Source organism: Solenopsis invicta, chromosome 9 (genome assembly GCF_016802725.1).
Source record: "Solenopsis invicta isolate M01_SB chromosome 9, UNIL_Sinv_3.0, whole genome shotgun sequence".
NCBI lineage: Eukaryota > Metazoa > Arthropoda > Insecta > Hymenoptera > Formicidae > Solenopsis > Solenopsis invicta.
The window spans coordinates 5,455,718-5,469,170 of record NC_052672.1 but is presented as its reverse complement, the minus strand read 5'-3'; the positions used below and the strand labels follow the sequence as shown (position 1 = coordinate 5,469,170).

General features: G+C 35.2%; 1 protein-coding gene across 2 annotated transcripts in view; it reads right to left on the bottom strand.

Annotated features, from left to right (window-relative positions):
• Nucleotides 1-580: 580 nt before the first annotated feature.
• The window catches only part of LOC105192947 (probable serine/threonine-protein kinase DDB_G0278901), a 31,859-nt gene continuing 18,986 nt past the window's right edge, over nt 581-13,453 (bottom strand). For both annotated transcript variants that reach the window (XM_011157237.3, XM_039453907.1), the window contains 5 exons: nt 10,250-10,376; nt 5,785-5,833; nt 5,521-5,700; nt 2,174-4,365; nt 581-1,148 (listed from right to left, as the gene is read on the bottom strand). In XM_011157237.3, coding sequence (XP_011155539.2) covers nt 640-1,148; nt 2,174-4,365; nt 5,521-5,700; nt 5,785-5,833; nt 10,250-10,376 — 3,057 coding nt within the window. In that variant the 3' untranslated portion in view covers nt 581-639. The remainder of the gene's footprint in view (nt 1,149-2,173; nt 4,366-5,520; nt 5,701-5,784; nt 5,834-10,249; nt 10,377-13,453) is intronic.

The following is a 13,453-nucleotide window of genomic DNA, read 5'->3' as shown; positions in this document are numbered from 1 at the left end:
AAGAGAAAATTTGCACAAGAAAATTTATGAATATTTAAAACGAGACATGTGCTGAGACGATATATGTCAAAATTAAAAACTACATTCTACTTCATCTACTATACCCTTGTTTTCTGAAAATATATTCACCCTCATTGACTGTGTACATATGCGTGCGCGCGTAAACAAGGATAAATGTTCCCTTATGGTGATTAAGTCAAAAGGGATAACACTAGAGTCGTTGATCACATGCTCGACACAAGTGGGATGTTAATAACAGCTAGTAGAATCACTGACACATGTCTCTGCGTCATTAAGCCACGTTGATACACTTCGATTGGAGATGTCGGCATGTGGCACCACAGCGGAGTTTCTAATGCCCGTGAATTGCCCAAGGTTCGCATTCACGGTCATTTGCCAAGATCGCGAGTGCATTACCTTTCTTTCTCTCTTGCCTTGTTAAAACGTGATGAAAAAAAAGAGCTATTTTCTTCACTTTAATTTCGCGTGTTACTGCAATCCACATCACGTCGATTCCAGTGTAAAATTCGCTTTATTCCTTCAGGAACACATAAGTGGATATATTTATGATTTTCTGATCTTTCATTCAAAATGTATTGCGTACATATTTCTGATGGAATCGTCTAAGGATTAAGATTTTTATGGATTTATACACTGCGGCATTGCAGGGCTGCTCTTTCGTCTAATCTTTTCTGATTGTTGCGTGAGAATAGTTGAACCTAGCGACTTCTTCGCAGCGTCTATATTCTTACCACTAAACTTTTCCATGGCTCTGGTGTACGAGCCGGTACAAATCCGCCCCCAGATCTTTCGGTCTTCCGGTGCACACTGCTTGTTTCTCCCTTCGCTACACGTTCGCTGGACGTCGCTCTTTTTTGCGACTCTGCAAACGTCCTCCTTCTCCAGAGACGTAGTGGAGCCCGTAGCAACTTGGACATCCTCCCATGATACGTTCACGTCGGATTGCACGGTGGACGGTGTGGGACAGCTGCTGTCGCTGGACAAGGAGGAAGATCGGATGAAAGACGGCGACACTATTAACTTTATTGACTCCTCGGACTGATTATCGTTTGAGGGCAGTTCGTTTTTTGCGCGAGGATTTGTCCTGCATCCGCTAGGGCTACTATCTTGATTGTAGGGTTGAGTAACTAATTAAAAAGTTAAAAGGAAAATAATAAAATTAATAACTTTGAAATTAATAACTTTTAACTTAAGTTAGTTGATTTTAAATGAGTTACTTTTTAACCTCAACTATTTATTTTTAAAACACATAAACTTTAACTTAATAACTTTTCTCTCAAGTTAAAAATTTATATATGTAAAAGAAAAACGTTCCAGCTACAACATCTCTAACAGTTATTTCATATAAACTTAATTTACAAGTAAAATATAAAATTTACTTGGTAATTTACATTGCAATTATTTTGCTATTTACAGTAATGTAATTAAAAAAATATGACATTTTAATTTAATATAAATGATGCTTTTTAAAATTAATTTTTAATTTAAGTTTATTTAATCTTATCACAAATTTTAATATAACTACACTCAGATAAAAAATTGTATAAAATAAATAACATCTCAACTATGTATTACAAAGTTATAATAAAAACAAGTTATATGAACTAAGAAAATGCAATAATATTAAATAATATTACTGCATACTAATAAAATGTTGAATAAACTATAAAAAAATAGTAATGCAAATGTAGGTGACAGAATCGATTAAGATTCGAACTCGAGATCCTTCGTTCTTATTCCTAGCACTTAGGACCCTATGCCACTGCTTTACTGTTATAATAACTATTCCAATCATATATTAGATTATTCTTATTCTTAATCATGCAGAAACTAGAAGTATGTAATTGTCAAAACTTATTTGTAGGAAAATAAGTCTATATAATTATTAATTATAATTGAATTACTATTTTACTATAAACTAATAGTTGCACAAATATTGTTAACATGGTGATATAAATTATTTTATAATTATGGAAATAAAAATTTTAGTTGCAATAATTATAAAATAGTTTATTGAACTATGTATATTAATTCTACGTATAATATATATAGTTGTAACTTGTATAGTTAACATCACTATGAATTTTTCTGTAAGTATAAATTTAAACTATTAACTTTAACTTAATCTAGTTTTAAAAAATTATTAACTTACCCAATCCTGCTTGATTGTCATGGATGAGATTGTCATTTAAAATAATCTTCGCAATCGATGTCCTTTTTCTCAAATTTTCAAGATTTTCTTTAGAAGTATTTTGGGAATTGTCTACCCGTTGCAGAATATCCTTAAGATTTACGTTCGGATTTACGGAGTCAACACTAAAACTCTGCTTGGTTCGTTCGACCATAGATATTTTAGGCCCAGATTTTCCATTACGAAAATCCGTCGCGGCAACAGTTTTTTTGGGCGCTTCAAAATTGTCGTCTTTGACTGCGACAATTATGTCTGGATATATGTAATTAGGTAATCTCTCCTTCTGTCGTATCGAAATGGTAATCCTCGGTTGCACTTCTAGCTGCTTTAGATGTTTTTCCTCATTTTTGTCCTCAAGCACTTCCACTTTGTTAGACATAGCACCTTTCACACATTGTTTGTATTTCTCGTCTATCGTAATATCGAGACTATTTTGAGTACCCGTGTTATCGATAAAGATACTTTGTTCATTGTTCTCCTCAGATCGCAAGAGCGACCATCGATCCAAGGATAGGCTCATGTCTTCCTCCTGAATCATTAAGCTTTGCGAGACATCGGCAACACTTTCCTCAACATTTCCCGCGGAATCCCTTTTATTTTTCGCTTGATTGTCTTTTATATTGTTCCGAATTTCGTCCTCATTGTCGTCGTCCTCGTTACCAGAATCGAGACTCTTCAAGACGCCTTCATTTTTCTCGTTACGTTTTCTGAGTTCTTCCCAATTCTTTCGCGGCTTATAACTCGTCTTTCGTCTGACGATCTTGCTCTCGGTAATATTGATGTCTGGAATAAAGAGACGCAATGCCTTCGTGCCAGTCGGAAACGTCATCTCGTTGATTCGTCTTTCGCACATGATTGCTTTCAGGCTTGTTCTCGAAGCAACCTCCTGGTGCTTGTTGAAAGCGGAAACTAGCTGCGCTACCGTATACTTTGGTTCCTCATTCTCGGACTCTGTCGAGCGATCTTCTTTGTCGTCAGAGTTGTTGGAACGGCTGGACACGTCGGAATGTTGACGTTCGCAGGGACGTTTGTCTGCATTGGCGGGCACCGCATTGCGGCACAACGGCATCTCGTCAGAATCCTCCGTTAGAGTATCCGATTCGACGGATTTGAGAGAATCTAGATTCTCCTCGGATTGCGAGGATTTCTTCGGAGTCAGTGGCGGTTCCCCGTTCTTCACTACGCATTGTGAGTTATTCGATTCGACAGACGAGCAATTCCGATCATCGTTATTGAAATCACACGGCGTCTTTGCGTCTGTTGATGAAACAATTGGCACACCTTGGTCAATTTTCCGCTCGATCTTATTGGATATTAAATCAATCTCTGATTTTACATTAACGATCAAACGATCGTCGCTTGATGGTGTAAGCCTAGAACACGCGATCTCGGCATCGAGTTGCTTGAAAATCGGTAACATATCCTCGGTTTTCGCGCGCTGATAACTCTTTCTTCTCCGCTTTAAGCATTCCAGACTTCTATAGATATCTAAGACACCCTGAGACTTCGACAAGGACCTCAAGCCGTACAGTTTTTCGCGGGACTTGCTAATTACAGAGTTCATCGTAGCAACGGCACCGGCTCGCTCGCAACTGATTGCCGTAGATCCGTTTAGCAAACACACCTGAGATTGAACGCGATTCAAACTACGTATTCTCGACAGTATACCGCGGCTCAAGCCCTGATTCAAATTAGCTTGGGATCGGCTTTGAGCTTTATTCAGTAGACCTTGCGTCTGTTCTTGGTTCAACAGACAGCTCTGGCTCATGCAGCTTAGGCTAGTCCTGGAGGAGTTCAGACTGGCCTGAGAATCCGCCGGACTGGCAAATCCCTCGCTACCCGCCAAACTCGAACGACTTCCAGTTAGATGATAGCTCAGGCACATTTCGCTTTGACTGAGCATGCAGTCTTGTAAACCCTGTTGACGATGTTGCTGATAGTTTTGATCACTTTGGACGTCCCCATGGCAGAGACTTGCCTGGCTGGTCGTCTGACTTATCAACGCGGCTCTCCTTAGGTTTTCGCGACTGACCACGCGTTCTAAAAGAACCTCCCGTGACTTTGACAGGTACCTTCGTAGATGCGGCGACGCCTGTGTTGGAGCGCCCCGCAGCCAATCGTGGCGCAGGCATTGTTTCGCAGTCATCCGTGCACTTAGGAAATAAAAATGGGAATAAAATTTACTTTTTGGTACACTATTTATTCGAGAGAACCTAAGCGCAGTGAATCGTATAATATTAATGGACTCAAAAACACATCAAATCACTTTTAATGTATAATAAAGGAAAGTCGTTAATACTGACATAGCCTTTCCAAAGTAACACCTACGTATTTTTCAAAAATTGCGCTGATTTAATACTGATTAAACATGATTAACATTACTACTGATAAAAGCATGATTTGTTTAGATAATTAAAAAATAAAAATTGTTTATACATTCATGGTTTGTTTTCTATATAAAATGTACTAAAAATAAATTTTTGAAAAGCGAGCGTACAATTTGTACGATTTTTTTTGCAAATTACATAATTTAAACAATGATGAGTATATCATTCATTAGATTGCTTTACGATTCTTTGTAGCTACCTAAAACAGTTTTGTTTATATTTCTCTTTCATATTTCCTTCGTAATGCGATTGGACATAAAAACGCTGTGCAACGTAAACTAGTACACCTCTCTGAGAATAGACAATAACTATGAAATCTTCAACTATAATGTTGATCGATGTTTCATGAATTTTTTCACACTTTTTTAATAAAGTAGGAGCATTCAATTCTAGCCTTTTACTTTTATAATCTTTGTTTAATACATAAAAATATATTTTATTACTTAGTTTATCAATTCATTTTATATTTAACACTTTCCTTATGGGAGCGTGTCTGAATTTTGCCATCTGCCATTACTGCCTACTGTGTCAATTTCTCAGATGCTCTTTTTGGATTATGCGAAAATATTAATTATTACAAAATATGACACAATATTATAAAAACTGCTGTATTATTTGGTAAAAGACACTTTCTAGTTTGTATTCATGTTTTTAAAGTTTTAGCTTCTATTATATTTTTAACTTTTGTTTAAGAAATATTACCTAAAAAACAAAGTGATATGTCAGTATTGATGATTTTCTTTTATAATTATATAAACCTTTTTATTATTTCAAGATATACTGACTTTTAAGATTTTCCAAAACTTCCGGTTTTTAATATTAAAAAGACAATTCAAGTCTTTTTGTAATGAAATTATGTAAAAACTCTGAGTAGAAAGATATTTGAATGTCCGTCGCTAGTCATACAGTGATAGATTATACCTCGGATCTAGCACCAAAAGCTGCGCAACGAAATCTTTTGCCTGCGCCGAGACATCTTCGAATAGCTCCTCGGGGAAGTCCACTTCTCCCAAGGATATGTTCTGGAAGGTTTCCTGATCAGTCTCGCCACCGAAGGGCGAGAAGCCCGTCAGTAATACGTAGGTTGTGACACCGAGCGACCTGGAAGAAAACTTTCATAGACGAGGGAAATCCGATTTGTATCTGCACAAAAAGTATAATGAAACATGCCACGTTTGGCCTTACCACATATCGGCTGCCAGCGTGATTGGTTCATAATGCAGTATTTCAGGCGCTGAAAGAGAAATGTAAACACGGTTGAATATATGGAAATGTACGCACAATAGCATTCAGCGGTCTCGTGTGTCGAGGTCTCTCCTCCGCACATCCATTTATTTTGTGTCCAGTGACCTCGCACGTGACGTCACTCGGATTCGCAAACGTCATTTTTATTTACGTATGAAAATCGAATGTGGCCTGATGCGCAGCGGCAATTCTACACGAAAAGAACGATTTTGCTGAACGAGTATCTAAAACAGGGATCTATCTTAAAATATATGGATTGCGACACTGGCGGCTCGCAAGTCGAGCTCTGATAAATCACAAAATATTGTTCAGCTGTGATAGAAATCAAAAGCAAATTTTGAAATAATTTACAATTATTAAGCGGCTCCTAAACGCTCAATATTATTATATAATGTTGCTCGTTTGCTCTATTGGGTTTGTTTTACACTGTCTAAAGAATATTGTACAATAGAAAAAAGGAGATATCATGATATCTCATCTAAATCGTGGGGATATGATAATATCTTATCTAATTGAATAATAAGAGTAACCGTTAAAATTACTTCGTTACAGTCTATTTAGACATTGTGGAATGATTACTAACACTACATTATTAGTATTCACTGCGTTTTTATAAAGATTAGATTTCAGTTTTTGTAGGTAGCAACAATTATTACAGGTATATACATATTATTACAGGTATACTCTCTACATAATTTTGATATGTTAGATATTAATTTTTTGACTTTAGTCTAGTTTGAAGGCCTTGAATGTGACTTTTAAATAGTGCAATTGAATTTAATGTGTATTCTAATATGTATATGAATTCTGCATATAAAGTTATATCGTGTATAAAGTTTATATCATATAGTGAGAGGTGTTGTGAGATGGTCGTGAGCCATTTGCATTATGAGCGTAAGATTGCTCTTGCAACTTTACAATCTCATAGTGAACATTGCATAATGCTTACTAGCAAACAAAGGAATTATTTTAAAAAGTTAATTTTTAAGCCAACAAAATTTATTTTAAGAAATTTTTTAAAATAAAGTATATTTTATTTGCATTTATTAATGTGTAAGGTCTTCGAAGAATTATTAATTTGTGATTTTTTTATATAATAAATAAAATTTTTAAGTAACTCATAAGATTAGTTATTAGTATTTCACGACTTTCTTACTATCCCCTTTTACCTCTTTTGTTGCCTCTTTCTTTTCTTTAATAAATTATAAATACGTTCGTTCTACATACCTTCTATCTATAAAGTGATTGGTAGAATCACCCAATAGATAGAGCCATAGGCTCTGTGACTAATAAACTCGTGTTGATAAGAATTGTGTTGCGTTAATGTTATACTAATTGTAAATTATTTAAAAAAAAAAGTGATATTCTACGACTCTCTTTCTTCTTCTATTATTAAGCGTCTAGAGATTACTTTAATCTTTTTGTACATGAAAATGATTTATTTCGCTGCCACATCATCAATAGAAATAAGAAATATGAATTATTAAAGCGTGAAAAATATGTTTATTTTTAGAAATAGATATATAAAATTATAGTTAATAAATAATTGAGATTAAGAATAAAATAATATAAATATAATAGTATAAATAAATAATTTATTACTCTTTATCTTTTTATATTCCCTATAATTAAATAAATCGTGAATGTTTACAGTTTTAAAAAATGTGTTGCGATCCACACAAGTTTGAGAAGTTTAGTTCTAATCTAAAAATATTTAGCTAAATACAGATCTAAACATAATTTCGTTGGATCAAAATGATTAGGACATCAAGTATAACAAGCAATGCTGCAAAAAGATGAAGAGTTTGATTCTAATAACCAGCTTGAGTATATTACATAATTATTTTAATGGTCTAACAAAATTATTTTCTGTATCCTTTTTAGATATTTTAGCAAAACTGTTCTTTTCGTGCATGCATCGGAATTTCATCTCTCGGCGTTTCGTCACTTAAAGCGATCTATAGACGCTCAATATTATTGTACAATATTATTGAAGTTTGTTTTGCATTGTCTAAAGAAATAATAATATTTTTTTATATATGTAGTAATAATAGACAATATTTTTTATTTTTTATTATTTATTATTATTGCTGTACAATATTATTGATAATCTAGCAGCCGTTTTAGCTTGTCATTATAACTCCGATCTGACTCTGCGTAAAACCTCCGTAAAAGTTTAGCGCGAGCGAATCGAGGAGGTACGATTGCAATGACTGTTCCGGTCTATCGCCATCAGAGCGTCAGACCGGATTGCCTCGGCCGGCGATACGATCTTAAACTGCCCACCATCGATTCCGCTGATCCTATTATTTCGTAGACAGTATACGATCGTGCGCAGTGGCGACACGCATCAATTAAATCGCGCGGCGGGTAGTCCACCGGTTTTACATGTTAGGCAGACAGATTTAGAGCACCCTGTCTTAACGGGCGTAACGGTTACCACCTCCAACACCTCGTCGCTTGACATTTCGCTGTTACGGCGAATGAGAAAATGAGATAAGTGGGCGGGCGAGACCGATTCAAGCCGACACAGGCGTTGATTAATCGGTAAATAATTTTCGGCGAGCCCGAAGAAACGCGTCGCTTTAAATTGCAAATCATATTTGGGCTTACGGCGGCCCGACGAGGAAGCATTGTTCGCGCGAGATCTCAATTTTCATGAGGGAGGGACAGAGGTAAAGAGAGAAAAGAAAGGAAAAAGATTGCACAAAGGAGGAACGTTAATTCATCGGCCGTCCGACTTTGTTATTTACTTCATTCCGCGACGTAAAGGCCACAACGCGTCGATTACCTTGCCTGAAAACGGCTGAAGAGACCGACGTCAATTACGGCAAGATGGGATAGAGGGTTGAGGGGGTCGAGGGGGCCCCGCCGTCACTGCATGTGCATGTGTGTGTGCATGTGCATAACGGGCCCCCCTGGGCTTTATTAAGGGCGCGCGTCTGCGGGCTCGGCAGCGTGCAATAAGGCTAACGTGTCAATTAATATCGATTATATTTGCGATCTCGCCACGGCGATCGTCAATTAGCGGACCCAGATAATGATCGGTAGCAATTAAACCGCGCGGCAAAGAGCAAAGAGCGCATATCACCTGGACGAGTTTCCCTCCAGAACGACACCACGGTGACTCCTTGGCACCAAGTAATACCCGTTGCACGCTATCTCTCGACAGTTATAATGGGGCAATTTATATTTTTGTGTTCTTGATTAAGGAAGTTTGTCAAGCCGCTATCGGCGCCGATCTCTTAACCGGGCGTGCTCCGAATTGTTATGTGTTCGAAAGAGATTTATGAAGCGCGTTGAACTTTCGAAATCTTGAATGACATTAATACGTCGTGATAGAAGATGAAACGTTTCGTTCTCCTTACCTGTTAGTGTGATAATGTAACATCGGTTGTTTTATAAAAAAAAAAAAATTATTCGATACCTTAACAAGTTTTTTTTTATCGTTATGTAGCACATATACATTGGACACGTATCACTTTTATTTATTTGTATATTTTTATAATTTAATTGGCCATTTATAAAACACCGTGCGTAAAAAATCTCACTTTTAGAGAATTGAAAAAAATTCTAGCTTTTACAACTGCAGCACAAAAACTAATTAAAAATATGCAAAAAGAATTGCTTATTACCTCATATATTAAGTAAAACATGTATTTCGTTCTTTTCGTATTCCTAAAAAATTAATTTTGAAAATTCTAACTTATATTGTTTTTCAATCAAATATATTTTCATACATATAAAATAAAAATTTTAATTAGAAAATTGCGTAAATATAATGACAGACTTTTATAATAGTATTAATAAAATAACAGGCTGCATCTTAAGAAAGACATTTAACTTCATTATTAAAAAATATACAATTTATAAATAAAAGCAAATTTGTATAATTTGTAAAATGAATTTGAATTAAAAAAATATAAACAAAATTCGTAAGTGAATCCCAAGATACTAAAGATTCATTATTGAATATATTTTTACAGAGTATAATATAAGGAAAACTCAGTTACTTATGATGTTTCTTAAATAAATGATAGTTTAGTAGACCTGATATCTAGAAAAGAAATGCTTAACTAATGTTGTTACTGAAAAATATTAAATATCTGTCTTCTGTGATTCTGAATTCTGATTTTCAATATCTTAACAAAAATTGACTAATGTTGTATTTCAAATGGTTGATTTAATTGGAGTCATTTGGAATGTGAATAAAAAGTTTTCAAATTTTTTTTTATTTACGGTAAATTTTTAAAAAAAGCTTTTTAACATCATCAAAATTTGTTAATCCAAATAGATCCGGATCGATAACTTATGCCACTTAAAAATTAAATTTCTTCTCGTAAGTGTAAATAAAGTTGTGAAGAGATAAGTACACCGAGAATTTTAAAAGGCCAATTACACTCACCGACGTAATCCGGCGTGCCAAGAATCTCCCGGACCTCGGTGCCTTCGAGGATCACTCTCGAGATTTCAAAGTCGCACAACTTAACGTCACAGTCAGGAAAGGAACCCATCATGACCAAATTTTGAGGCTGTAAATAATAAAAAAGTTTGTACACGTATGTATCTAATAAGAAACTTCGACATAAGCGAATAAACGTTCTCAGAGTCTCCAAAATTGATCAGTTCCTCTTTTGATAAATTTCTTAATTTTAGTATCAGCGCATACATATTAAGGAGATTTTGCAGTTTTTTCACATAATATAAACATTTGTTCAAATTTTTTAAAGAAGTTTACGATTAATATAGGCATTTCTGAATTTTTTCAAATTTTTTGATCGTTTTCTTTAAACGATTTTCTAAAATAGAATTATTTTGAGAAGGAGAGTAATTTAAGAAACAGAACAAAAATAAGAATTTTAAAAAATTGTATTTATAAAAAAGAACGAAGTTTAATGAATATATTGGAATAAAAGAAAATAAAGTTTTACTGTATCATATTTATGTAAAAGTATGAAATGTTTATGAAATATATAATTCTCTTTAAATATAATGTCATTCTAATGAAAAATGTGGCAACGTTTGTTATTACATTTAAAGCATTATTATAAATAATTCTTTTTAATTTTTTCCACATCAATATTTCTTAAAATTATTAAAAAGATTTTTTAAATAATAAATTATCGTTTTTATATTGCTTAAATTTTGCTAATTATTTATTATTTTGGAGATACCAAAAGCCAAAGAGACAAAAAGCTTTTGTATCAAAAGATACACATACTACATGGGCTGAAAAGTCCCGAGATTTTTAATGAAAACAAGCGTTTTTTGGGCAAAGTTATATTTGTTCCTCAACATAGTTGCCTTCGAGCGCGATACACTTAGTATAGCGATTTTCCAACATTTCGATGCTCTGTAGTACAAAACGTCCAGCCTTCCAAATACTCCTCGGTTTCCGCAATGACTTCCTCATTCGCTATGAATCTCTTTGCTTGGAGCCACCGCTTGAGATTTGAGAACAGATAATAGTTGTTGGGGGCCAAGTCTGGAGAATACGGCGGGTGAGCAACCAATTCGAATCGTAATTAGTCCAATTTCGCTTTCAAGGACGTGTGTGATGGTGCGTTATTGTAATGGTACAGAACTTTTTTCTTCGCCATATGGGGCTGTTTTTTCTTTATTTCGTCGTTCAGTTTGTCCAATAACGCTGTATAATACTCTCTGGTAACTGTTCTTCCCTTCTGCAAGTAATCGATGAAGATTATGCCATGCGCATCCCAAAAAGCGGAGGCCAAAACCTTCCCGACCCAGCGTTGGTCCTTTGCCCGTTTTGGTTGGCTTTCGTGGCTTTTCAGCCACTCTGCAGACTGCCTATTGGACTCAGGCGTATGGTAATGGATCCACGTTTTATCCATTGTCACAAAACGTCGAAAAAAGTCCGCTCGATTAGGATGTAACAACGCCAAACTGGCCATTGAATCATCTACGCGCTGCTGTTTTTGGTCGACGGTTAGCAACCGCGGCACCCATCGCGCAGATAGCTTTTTCATATCCAAAACATCGTGCAAAATGTATCCCACCCGTTCTTTTGAGATGCCAACGGCCTCAGCTAACTTGCGTAACTTCATTTTACTCGAAACGGTTCGATGCACTTGCTTTACGATTTCCGGATTCGTAGCCTCTTTTGGTCTTCCAGAGCGAGGTGCGTCTTCGGTGCTTGTACGACCCATTTTAAATTCACTAAACCATCAATAAACTGTTGTTCTCAAAGGAGTAGATGTGGGATCATATTTCTTCAACCATTTCATTGATTGTTCAGGAGTTTTTCCCATCAAAAAACAATATTTGATCAATATGTGATATTTCTGTTTTTCCATTTTTTTTTTATAAAGGCGAAGTGACACTTAAACGACTATAGCTTGTAAATGAATGAACGAAATGTCATGAAACTTCACACATAAACTAGTGACAGATGAAACTCTCGAAATAAATTATGTTCATTTTCTAGTGGCCTAGAAAAGTGGCCACTTACTGAAAAATCCCGGGACTTTTCAGCTTATGTAGTAAATAAAAAATCAAGTGACTTGCCTCCACTTTCTTAGGTTGAGGACCTTTTTAATGTGATATAACTTAGTTAATTTTCTGTTTTTTTTTTTTAAATATAAAGTTGATTGGGTTGGCTTCTGACAAACTAAATTGTTGAATTGATAAAACCGTCTTATCGTGCAATCTGCACGATCAATACCTTATACGACTTTATCTTGCGGAACAGATAGTTTTGCCAGGATCACGTTTGTATCTCGAGGACCTGAACTGTCTGTCGTCTATTTTATTGCGGTCGTAAGCAAAGGGATGTGATCGGTCTTCCGCCTATTCGTGCAGATAAGGGCGTGAGTGTATATTAACGGCGTGAGGAAGCGATTTCTGTATCGCATTACTGCGCGCCCGGTATCGTTACCAGTTCTGTCGATGAATGGAATTTCGGTGTACGTGCGTCGTTTAGATTACAGAATTGCGATGCTACGATCGCGCTTCGACGACCGCTTCTACGCACGGGGATGCATGCATGCATCGTGCACTCTTCCGCATCCGGCAATCGTCTCTTTATTTTAAATTCAAAGAAATCAGAAAGAATCTTATTATTATACTTGAAGCAGAAGAAACTATCCAGTATATATCCAGACTACCTTCAATAAATAGTAAATCATATTATTGCTAAAATATTGATAAAATTGCGCAGTAATTACGATAATCAAAAGAACCAAAAGATTCCGCCGTCTGCGGAACTGATAATGATACCGGGCACGCAGTAATGTGATACAGAAATCGTTTCTTTACGTCTGCCATAGAACGGTCTTTTTTTAAAAGAAAGATAAGTATCCATTCTAATATCCATTTCATTTACAATTAATAGTTTAAATTTTATATATGAATCAATGATTCAAGAAAGTAATGCAGAACTTTGTTAAAAATTATTTCAAACACGCGTTATTGCAAAGATTTTAAGTAATGGCTACACTGGAAAAAGCTTTGGTAATAGCTATCAAATGTTGAGCAAAATAATGCCAATTAAATATTTAGTTAATATAACAAAAAATAATTCTATTTTTTTTAATACTTAAAAAGTATTATTAAACATAATAATACAATTAAACATAATAATACGAAA